The following is a 12,491-nucleotide window of genomic DNA, read 5'->3' on the forward strand; positions in this document are numbered from 1 at the left end:
ATAAATTACGATGTTGTATATATAGAGAGTCACTTCAATAATATAAAAAAATACACAATTACACACTTTTAATGTGAAGGCAAGAAAACGTTGATGTGCAGCTTAAAGCAAGAAAAACGATGCAAATAAAGTGAGAAAAATGAAAACCAAAGACGTCCGTCTGTTTAATGTTGATCGTAAGATGAAAATATCCCGTGAACACGAGAAGCCCATCTGCTCCATCACTCGCGTCTTCACGTGACTGGAGGTCAAAGGTCATCTGTTGGTCCTCCGGCTGTTTGCTGAGCCGAGCTTCTGAAGGTGCTTGAATCCAGCTTTAATGAGCTGATGGCATGAGTTTCCTCCTCCACATCTTCGCTCAGACCATTCACTGATTCGCTTTTAATTGTTGTCTTAACGCTCCTGCAAACAATAGCCAACGAGGACCAAAGCACAAGGGAGAGTCTGCAGAAACAGGGCGACTGCGGTGTTGTAAACATCATTAAAATCTGAGGCGTCCCAGAGCTGGTCTGCTTTCTCACAGTTCAGCTCTCTCCATGAAGATGAAGCTTGTTAGCGCAGAATGAACATGTTTCTTCCGTGGGTCCAGCTCAGAACTCAAGAGACACTCTTGATTCACTAACAAACGACTCTTTTGAGTCTGTAGTTTTCAGTTAATCAAAAGAACCATTTCAACTGAATCCATGAGGAGTTGCTTGGATGTGAAGCGGTGAATCCTTCACAATCACTCCAGGAAGATGAATGAAGAGTCATTTTGATTTCATGTTGACTTGAAACGAAGAATCGGTGAGTCTGAACACAGTCTCTCTGCAGTCAGTGACTCTGAGCTGATGGAGAAGCATCACTAGAAGAGCTTCACTGGACGAGCTGGACTCAAACGGATAGTTCCCATAAAATGAAAATGTAGTCATTATTTACTCTCTCCAGTCTGCTGTTGTATTTTTCAAAGCATGAATGTGGTCACCATTCACTGCCATTATATGAATGTGCATGAGCAGGACATTCCTTAAAACTTCTCCATTTGTGTTCAAAAAAGCAGGAGAGAAGGTCAGATGTGTTCAGTGAGTAAATAATGACAGAACTTTCACATTCGGGTCAACTAGCACTGTAAAGTCTAACTGCGTTTTGTCATGAAATGCTGCATTTGGTGTCTCGTCATTCCTTCAGTGCTTTATTTAAAGTAGTCAGACTGCAATCAGACTAAAGAGCACAATCAGAATTACAATCGGAATAAAGGCGCAAATTGCTTGCCGCATTACTCTGGATCAGTGGAGATTTCTCAGCAGAATTATGGGTAATGTAGTTCTTCACCAGCAATTCTGCTGTTAAACTTTATATAAATAATGCGTTGAAATAATGCAGCTTTATGACAAAAGCATATAGCATCGATTAACAAACAATAGAAGGTTTATAGGTTTATAAGTTATCATTAAAAATCAGTTCCCCAATGGAGAAAATGAATGGGGTTTTTACTTCCAGAACCGACTCAATGAGAGGATCATCCTACATTCAGACAGAAACACAGTACGGCTCCGCTCTAATTAACTTGAGAAAGATTACAGAGATGCCCAGATGCTCACTAGTAAGTGACCTACAGCACAGAAGAGTCATTCTGAGATTAATGGAGCGTATCTGCAGCGAACGGCCCACCCAGGAGCATCTGCGCGGGCCGTTCATCAGCCGTGAGTGAGTGTCAGCGCTCGAGACGGCTCCCACAAACACAAACCGACCCGCATCGACGACTGAATGAAGTTATGATCACCAATACAGCACAGTTTTCCAGCGCAAACATCTAAACATTCCTAAATCATTGACAGGAGATTCAAAATGACAAAAGATGAAAAAATTCACCAAGAGAAACTCATCAAAATAAAGCAAGGTTATGACTAAAATGAGAACAAATATCCACCAATGATGACACTTTTTATTGAATCAAGGCTTGTGGAAACTAATAGAGTAAAACAAACTATGAGAATCTGACCTGCTTCACTTTTATTCTTCATAATGATGCCCTCGTTTCTGAAACTCAAACTGCAGAACTGGAGAACACAGACGTGTGTGTGTGTGTGTGTGTGTGTGTGAGTGTATGTGTGTGTGTGTGTGTGTGTGTGTGTGAGATCACACACAAGCACACGAGCATGAGGTGAGAAAGCAGCGATGGCTAACAGAGTGAGGGTCAACGCCAACAACAGCCTGAGAGCCTCTATCTGTCCTTCATCACACACCCCGAGAGACAATTACTGGAGAGAGTGAGAAAACCGGTCAGTAATTGATCTCAGAGAGACGGGCTGCTGATTTGGGGTGAATATTTGAGGAACAAACTGGAGCTCCAGAGAAATCCAGACGAGAAACAGTCTGTCTGATTAAGTTATCTATAGACTAACAAGGAGAGACACATCCAACTGATATAACGATAGATAGATAGATAGATGGCCAATTACAACAGATTTACACAATAGGGTCTTCAAAAGAACACACACACACACACTCATATCCCATCTGCCATTGCAGATGCTATTTGTTGCATTATTTTTATGTGCATGGTGTGTGTATCTGAAATTAATTTTACTCCCTCTTTTTTAAACAAAACTACCAATACACTGGAGAGGTCTGAGTTAACGAAGTATTTTGCGGTAAATAAAAGCTGCATGTTTACCCAGAAGCCCCACTCATTTGCATATGGAGTATGTATGTATATCTATGAGCACACATGTCGTTTCCCACAATCCCCTGCAGCTTCCCCTCATCACTCCAGCTTTATATCAGCCCTGACTGAAAAGAGCAGGTGTTTCTACTTGTTCAGGTTAAAAATCCTCCCACACACTGTCCAAACTGCCTATAAGACTTCAGAACTGAGATGAGAGATACATAGAGCTCAGAAAACTCCTCTCACAGACTCATCAGCGCTCACAAGCACAGCAGATGGGAACACTGTCTCCAAAAGACCTCAACCTACCAACAACATCTGATGCCATCTCTATAAGCCCCACCCTCAGATTTACACCATTCACTGTAAGGCCCGCTTTAAAATATAAACCAGTCACTGTAAGCCCCGCCTTCAAACTTACACCAGTCAATGTAAGCCAAGCTCTAAAATTTACACCATTCATTGTAAGCCCCGCCTTCAAATTTACACCAGTCACTGTAAGCCCCGCCCTAAAATATACTCCAGCCCGTCCCTTCAGGCCCCACCTCCATGGAGTGCCACACCCCCCATATGTTAGCCCCGCCCCTTCAGTCCCCAGGCATGGTTCTTACTATGTGAAGCTCCAGATAGTCTCCGAGACCCTTGGCGCTCTCCACCCGCACCAGAATGGCCTCCTTCAGCTGAGTGCTGAAGCCCACAGCCAGCCGGTCTGCCCGCGTGCTCGGCCGGTCGTTCGGGGGCCACGTGTACGTGATGAGGGCTCCTCCACGGCCGAAGATGTAGGTCGTCCCAGCTGAAACAGACAGACAGAGACACAAACACACAATCAGTGACAGAATGTTTCAGAGAGCATCATTCTAGCAGCCAAGACTGAAAGAGCAGCTGAAGGTCACTGCATCTCTGCTCAGGCGTCACGCTCTCTGCTGTAATGAGGCACTGCCGAGCTTCCATCTGCTTTAATCGTGTGTGTGTGAACGGAGCCGCTGTGTTGACGCTCATGACTGATTGTGTTCAAGAGACTTTCCAAACGTTTGGCTCTGCGGGTCTGAGATCAAGTGCCAATCAGCACCTGAGAACGGAGGCCTAATGGACCTTCATCAGAGCTGAAGCCTGACTTCATATGACTCGAGCTCTCCAGTGAGCCAACGAAGCACTGAAAATACATCTCTGACAAACAAACACACTCCGTAGAGATGAAACGATTCCTCATGATGATAATTAATAACAACTTTAATTAATACATGCTGTTGACAAAAAAGAAAAATGTAGATAGAGATTTTACTGTATTTTTGATCAAATAAATGCAGCCTTGGTGAGCAGTAGGGGTGTGACAAAATATCGATATGGAAATATATCGTTGTCCTCCTCTGTGCGATACGAGAATCGATACGCTGGCGCCAAATATTGATGTTTTAATTAATACAATAAGGCGCTCTAAATAGATTTCCCTGCTCCCAGTGTCTTTACTTCATGGCTCCTTGAGGTGGCGCTCAACACATGAATGAGGGGAAACGTGAACATAAGTTAACTACGTTTTTAACGGGATGGTGGACAGCAGTAAGGAAAATAACAGATGCCCCAGCCACGTTTAAGTCCAAAGTCTGGAGCCACCTCGGCTTTTATACCATTGATGGGACAAACAAAATCGAAAAAGAGTAGGCGATATGCAAGAACTGCCTGGTGAAAGCACACTCGCTGAGAAAGCGGCTAATGCTAACGTTGCAAGTAGGGGTGTGCACTATCATGATTTTTGATCGTGGACGATTAAAATGTCTCCACGATCTGCTTTTGAAGGAATATGGTAGTATCGCTACAGCAGAGTATCAGTTCTGGCGTCTCCGTCTCAATCTACTGAACAACGACACATACATTCACATCAGATGTTACTCAGCGGTAGAGTCACACTCACCAACACTGGACTTATTCACAATCACAAACACTACATTATTACATCTGCTTTAAAGCCTTTCGGTTAAACGTTTCATTCTCGTGCTGTTCTGACATGTGCTTTTTCTGACCGAGTACACCTGAAGCGCGTGCACTAAAAACCCTGTCAAACAGCGGCGTTACACCAGAGTTATCTTTCACGTCTTATTGCACTAATACTGTCAAAAACACACAAGATTAGTTATGTCTAAAGTGAAAGTAAACAGTTGAGAGAGAAAGGGATGCACACCTGTATATTAGATGAGTGCAGCTCTTAAAGTGACAGCAGCCTAATAGCACTAATTCTGCTGCTTGTCATTAAACGGACAGTTCACCCAAAATTAAAATTCTTATTTACTCACTCTCATGTTGTCCCAAACCTGCATTAATTTCTTTCTTGTGCTAGACACAAAAGAAGATATTTTGAAGAATGTGGGAAACCAAACAGTTTCTGGTCCCCATTGACTTTGATAGTAGGAAAAAAATACTATGGAAGTCACTGGGGACCAGCAACTGTTTGGTTCCCCACATCCTTCAAAATAATTTTTATATTTAACAGAAGAAAGAAACTCATTGAGGTTTAAAACAGCTTGAGAGAGAGTAAATGATGACAGGTTTTCATTTTTGCAGATTTTTTGCAGGATTTTCAGCAGTTTGGTCTTGAATAAAGAGAGAAAACATGCACTTAACCTTTTCACGGGCATTTTGTTTTCATAGACAGATATCGTGATGTATCATTATAGGATTGTCTAGCAATATATTGATTAGTGCAGAATTGCAGTATCGTGATATTATCGGTATTGTGAGCCATGCATCCTGTATCGTATCGTGAGGTACCCACCCCTAGTGAGCAGAAATCATCAAAAACTGTGTAAAAATTAACACTGATTAACTATTTCTGCAGTTACGTTTACATTAATGCATTTGGCTGATGGTTTTATTCAAGGTGCATTGCATTGCATTTAAGGTGTACATTTATTTTATGAATTCATGCATTCCCTGGGAATCAAACCCATGACCGTGGTGTCACTGTTATCCAGTGTTACAGGAAAAGCAGCTACAGGGAAGCAATTAACACACGTTCTGACCAGTAACCCGTCTAACACTGACCAATGCCTTCTGAAAATCAGAGCACGTGAAGATGAGAAGCGGTTGAGAATGACAGCGGGTTTAAGCGCTAATAGCTTAACCTGGAAGAATGAAAAGAACAAATTAAAAGGCAGAAATAAAACGAAGCGTCGCCAGCAAGATTTCTAAAGTGCCTCGTGTGACTCGCGAGCAGCAGAACATCAGCCACGCCTCCACAATTACAGCCTGGCCGAGAAACGCTGTCACAGCCCAGCCGTTCAGATACTAGCAACCGTTTTGCATTGATTCGGAGCCCAGTCTCAATCGCTCCTCTAGCTTCCCTCGGGCTACAGCCGCTTCACACTCGTGCTGCTGGTTGTAGTATCTGACAACCGACTAATTATCAGAGGAAAAAAACATCAGAGAAACACAAGAGCCTCATGGGAACCAGAGCGAGGAGGAGGAGAGAGGAAGGCAGGACTGAACTGTTTTAGAAGGAAAAACAAAAGCAGGATGAGATCGAGACACCGTTTCCTATCATAACGTCTCTGTTCATGAAGCGATGTCACACAAACCTGTTCTCAGAACGCAAAAACAAAGAGAGAGTGTAAAAAAGGCTGCCGGGAAAGGAGGGAAGACATGTCTCTCTCTCATGAAGCGAGCCGCAGGGATGCACATCCACCACAGCTTTATTGTGCTCAACTCATTCTCACTCCATCACACACACACACACACACTCGACTGACTGACAGACAGGCGTCTGAGTGAATGAACTCGTGTGTGTCTGTGAATGTCATGCTGTCAGTGAGATGCTCTGAGTGCTCAAATCACTGTATGCACGAACAAAACAGCTTTAAAAAGTTTATTATTGATCATTTGAGCTCACTCACTCACTCACTCACACACACACTCACACACTCACACACACACACACACACACACACACCAAATCACTGTATGCACGAACAAAACAGCTTTAAAAAGTTTATTATTGATCATTTGAGCTCACTCACTCACTCACTCACACACACACTCACACACTCACACACACACACACACACACTCACACACACACACACACTCACTCACGCACGCATGCACACTCACACACTCACTCACACTCACTCACGCACGCATGCACACTCACACACACACACACACACACTCACACACACACACACACTCACTCACGCACGCATGCACACTCACACACTCACTCACACTCACTCACGCACGCATGCACACTCACACACACACACACACACACACCATTGGACCTCATTGACTTTCATTATATGAACAAAAAACACTGCAACATTTCTCAAAATACCTCAAAAACATCTATGTTCCACAGGTTTGAAAAACATGAGGGAGAGTAAATGATGACACAATGATCATTTGTGGCTGAACTGTCCCTTTAAATGTCATTTCAAATATCAAGACTTCATATGATTATCAATATCAAGCCAGAAAGCAGCAGCAACTGAAGTGAGGAAATGTGAAGAGCTGAGATCCTGATCAATGAAGTGCTCTTCACGCTTCAAACACACACCTTTTAATTTCAGCTTAATTTTTTAGTAATTCTGTTAAGTGCTTTTGTCATTTTTTTTGCTGTTATTATATTAATTTATTTTTATTTCAATTATTTTTAATTTCAGATATTATTATTTATTTCCAGATTCAGTTGTGATTTTTTTCCAGTTAATTGTAATGCAATATAAACTTATTTTAGTTAACTGCCAAGTAATTTTTTTTTCATGTCATTAATACATTTTAATTCAATTTGAAATAGCATGCAGTTTTGTGTCCACAAACATTAAATTCAGTTCACGCTTTAGCATTCGCATTTAAAGGATATTAATGTAAAGTATATTTCCATAAGAGGTACACTTTTTGAAATGCAGTTGTTTTTCACAAGGGTGCACTAGTTTAGTTTCATGTAATTAAAAAAGCTTTCACATCGCTCCCGCTCCGGCCCTGCGTGGCCATTAAAACACTGGGCTTTATTAAAATTTGAAGAAGCACACAGAATCTGAATGTGGAGACCCGGACTGCCTCGGCAGGACTCAGCCTGTAATGGGGTTTTGCTAAATAAAACATCCAGTGCGGATAAACAACACAAGATGGATGAAATATTGAAATGGCGCACACTTCATGTCCTCATGCTAATGCCAAACGCTTCAGTTAGTGCAGAGTTCAAATCATCTCTGAGCAAATGAACTGTGAGAACTGTCAGCAGACAGAATCAAACACACTGAAGACATGAAATAAGACCTGGTGTGTGACGTCAGAACGAGACGAAACAGAGAAAACATTCATTACAGATACAGTGATGAACTCTGAGCATTAATGATCAACTGATTAGCAGACCAGTGGACGACTGAGTCCTTCACCAACCACGCCTGACCATATACTACTGACTCAGAAAGATATTTAGATTTATTGATTTTTGTTGTTGTAAGAAATCAATACTTTTGTTCATCAAAGAAGCATTAAATTGTTCAAAAGTGCATTTATAATGTTCCAAAAGATTTCTGTTTCAAATAAATGCTGTTCTTCTGAACTTTCTGTTTAATAATAATAATACTATTTCACTGTTTTTACTGTTCACTCACACGTGCAGCAGGTCATTCAGGTTTTTCATGCATCATGAAACGTCACATACTGTAAAGTTTATATACTGTAAACAGTACGAGCAGCGTAACAGTCATCATTAGATCATTAGAGTCAGGGGAACGGAGGAGCTCCAGAGACGCTCTGAAGAAAGAAGCAGAAACAATAAAGACGCCAGCGAGAGGAAAGATGCGCTAATGCAGCTCCGCCGGCGACGATCTGACATTAATAAAAGAGCTGAAACACAGACGGGCTGAGCATCACCATCTCACCTACAGTCACACCTACAGTCACACACACACACACACACTCACACGCACACTCGCACACATGCACACTCGCACACTCACACACACACACTCACACTTACACACAAAACACACACACACACACACACACGATTCGCTCACACTGCAGGCGTCTGTTTGTTCTGTGTTTGTCACGCCTGACATTTCCTTCATTCCTTTATCACTCTTCATCGCTCGTCTATCCCACACTATTATTGAGCAGCTCTTGTTTTGTTTTTTATCTCTTCCAGTGTGTTTATTTCTTTGCGTTCAGTAAATGTCACCGGAGACCCTCACGACACATGGAGAGTACATCCACCGCAGGACCGGCACCGACACAATACATTACAACCAATTAATAGGAAACTGATGAAATTGTATGCTTTTGTTTCTTGTTTTATGAATATTGATGTAGAGCTGCTCCTGGTCTGTGTTTCGCTCTTAGAAAAGCAAGATCAATCAAAATAAAGCCAGAAATGTGATATAGATTGGTGCCATAGTCAAATCACAAATGTTCTTAATGTAATGAATATCTGCGGTGTGTGTTTCAGATTGAATCAGGGCACTGTGTTCATTTACACACGAGCAGCTCACGATCTGGTGTTCAGCATCTCAGAGCGACTCGTTTCACAGTAAATGAACTCCATCTGCATGGATCATGCCAAGGTCATGGGTTCGCTTCCCAGGGAATGAATGAACTGGTAAAACATCTATACACTGAATACAATGCAAGTCGCCTAATGCATTAATGCAGGGCTGGATATACGCTGAGGGGTTCTAGGCACGTGCCTATGCTCGCTCTTCAAGGGGGGGCCCAAGTACAACGAAAAATTTAAATAATATTTTTGTTATACTATGGGCTACCTACAACAGCAAAAGAACCAACACCCCAAAAGACATTGAGCAAATAAATATAACAAACAAGGATAAAAATGACAAACTATATGCATGTTTTCCACCTTTTTTATTTATGAAAAGCATGCTTTCCTTCTCCCGCTCTCACAAACGCATACAGTATTTATTTATTTACATGCAGTAATTATTTCACACATACAGAATTCCACATTCCGCACAAACACTTGAATATGGACCAATAATAATAAATAAGGTAGCACAAGAGTGTGGAATCCACATTAAAATAAACCTTCAGCAGTCTACATCCGAGACAGATGCAGTTATAATAATCTATAAATTGAAGGCTATTTGACGTTTTAAAGTGATCTAACGGACCGATGCTGCTCCAATTCGTTGATCAGTTGTTGTTGATCAAGATTAAACGGATGTCATCAGCAACGTGGTAAACGTGCGCCGGTATGCATATCATAAAGCATGTCAAAGCAGTAAAATACAGACATAAATGCACAACTTAAACGTCTTGAATAGGGCTGGGCGATATGGCAAAAAAAATAAAAACAAAATTTTTTCAGAACGTTTGACCGATTCTCGATTTTTATGAAATGAACAGCAGCTTTCAGCCTGTCACCATGATGCAAACATGAACTTTCAGACATACAGTAGTAGTTCTTTACAGGTTTTCATTCGATTGCGCTGCTTTTCCATAGTTTTTCTATGTAAACATGTACGTGTTTGACTCTTGCAGAGTCTCATGCATGAAATGGCATTCTAAAAACACAGTGCTCAAGTTGTTTGCTGGGGTGATATTACATATATCAATAGGGAAGAGGGGCCCAATAATGTATTTTGCCTATTTCACAATAACAGGTAAATCCGGCCCTGCAATGAATGAGACCCTGCTAGTGATTGTATCAGCATGTGGGAATGAACCGGATCTCTGAACACAGCAGATGATCTGACAATCTTCATATCAGCCAATCAGTCTCACAGAGGGACCGTGGGTCTCAGTCTCTGCAGGGACGCCGGGAACAAACCCATCAAAACCAACACACACACACACACACACAGATCAATCAGCTCGTTCAGCTGCAAACACCTTCACTGAATCAAAGTACTAACAAGCAGCTTGTGTTCCCTGCAGAAACTAGTCAATAACAGCACAGAACTAAACCACCCACAATATCAATAACTACTGAAACAACTGATCGAAAACAAATGAATCAAACATCCTTCTCTCCTCTTCTGAAGAAACAATGAGCTTCTCTCACACACACACTCAGATACAGGCGCAGGTAATAGCTACAGGACAGACGCTTTCAGCAGCCTTACAGCAGACGTCCATTAGTGACCCTGAGGTCAAAGGTCACGACCTGCTGTCTGCTCAGTCTGACTGACTCTCTCTCTCCCCCAACAGATGTGACATCATAAACAAACATCTCCAGTGCCGCTGGTTCAGTCTGGATGAGTCATCTGTAAATAGGAGCATCTATAAGAGCGTCCAGACCACAGGCGTCCCAGCGTCCATCAGCGTCTCTCTGCTCTCTCACATCAATCACGTCTAAAGTGTCCCAGAAATTTCTGCAGGGTCTCAGGTGTCCTCTGAGCATCTGATGGATGAGGAGCGGTTCGACATCGATCTCTCCTCCTCCTGACATCCATAATCTTCATGAAGCTCTAAATCTGAATCGCATCCTCTGGACCCCCGGATGCCGTCACCCGCCCTCATCTAGGATGGATAACTAACCCTAACTGGCCCCTTTACGGAGTAAGATGGGGTTCAGACAGACAGAAAGACAGATATTAGATAATCTTTTACTGTGTATTAATCGATCCTAGCGGCGGACAGACAGACAAACAGACAGACAGACAGACAGTGTGTTTGTGTGCTTCTCCTCTATCTGAAGGTCACTGCAGCGACCGCTGGCTTTATTTGTTTCGTCGTGTGAGTGTTAACACATCGCCTGAGGACGTGCCTGTTATTTCCTTTATGGCTGTGACAGCTGCGTAACCTTTACAGCAGCTTTGATTGTCAAATTCTGCTGCAGTTCAGCATCTGATATCAACAGACATCTGTCTGTCTGTGCCTGCCTGTCTGACTTTCCATCTGTCTGTCTGTCCATCTATCTGTCCGTCCGTCCATCTGTCCATCTATCTATCTGTCCATCTGCTTGTTCGTCCATCTGTCCATCCATCTATCTGTCTGTCAGTCCATCCATCTATCTGTCTGTCCGTCCATCTGTCCATCCATCTATCTGTCTGTCCGTCCATCTGTCAGTCCATCTATCTGTCCGTCTGTCCATCTGTCCATCCATCTATCTGTCCGTCTGTCCATCTGTCAGTTCATCTCTCAGTCCATCTATCTGTCCGTCCATCTATCTGTCCGTCTGTCCATCTGTCCATCCATCTATCTGTCTGTCCGTCCATCTGTCAGTACATCTGTCCATCCATCTATATGTCCGTCTGTCCATCTGTCCATCCATCTATCTGTCTGTCCGTCCATCTGTCAGTACATCTGTCCATCCATCTATATGTCCGTCTGTCCATCTGTCCATCCATCTATCTGTCTGTCCATCCATCTGTCAGTCCATCTATCTGTCCGTCCGTCCATCCGTCCATCTATCTATCTGTCCATCTGCTTGTTCGTCCATCTGTCCATCTGTCCATCCATCTATCTGTCTGTCCGTCCATCTGTCAGTCCATCTATCTGTCCGTCCGTCCATCTGTCCATCCATCTATCTGTCTGTCTGTCCATCCATCTATCTGTCCGTCTGTCCATCCATCTATCTATCTGTCCGTCCATCTGTCAGTCCATCTATCTGTCCGTCCGTCCATCTGTCCATCCATCTATCTGTCCGTCCGTCCATCTATCTATCTGTCTGTTCGTCCATCTGTCCATCCATCTATATGTCAGTCCGTCCATCTGTCCATCCATCTCTCTGTCTGTCCGTCCATCTGTCAGTCCATCCCATCAGTCTGTCCATCTATCTGTCTGTCAGTCCATCAGTCTGTCAATCTATCTGTCCATCAGTCAGTCCATCTATCTGTCCATCAGTCCATCTGCCTGTCAATCTATCTGTCCATCAGTCTGTCCATCT

The 12,491-nt window shown here is 42.8% G+C and overlaps 1 protein-coding gene across 1 annotated transcript in view; it reads right to left on the minus strand.

Annotated features, from left to right (window-relative positions):
- The window catches only part of LOC107732688 (neurexin-2-like), a 351,796-nt gene that overhangs the window by 44,367 nt on the left and 294,938 nt on the right, over window positions 1–12,491 (minus strand). The window contains exon 19 of the mRNA XM_016544101.1: window positions 3,259–3,440. Coding sequence (XP_016399587.1) covers window positions 3,259–3,440 — 182 coding nt within the window. The remainder of the gene's footprint in view (window positions 1–3,258; window positions 3,441–12,491) is intronic.

The sequence above is a fragment of the Sinocyclocheilus rhinocerous genome, unplaced genomic scaffold (assembly GCF_001515625.1).
Source record: "Sinocyclocheilus rhinocerous isolate Xijiao unplaced genomic scaffold, SAMN03320098_v1.1 scaffold1480, whole genome shotgun sequence".
Lineage (NCBI taxonomy): Eukaryota > Metazoa > Chordata > Actinopteri > Cypriniformes > Cyprinidae > Sinocyclocheilus > Sinocyclocheilus rhinocerous.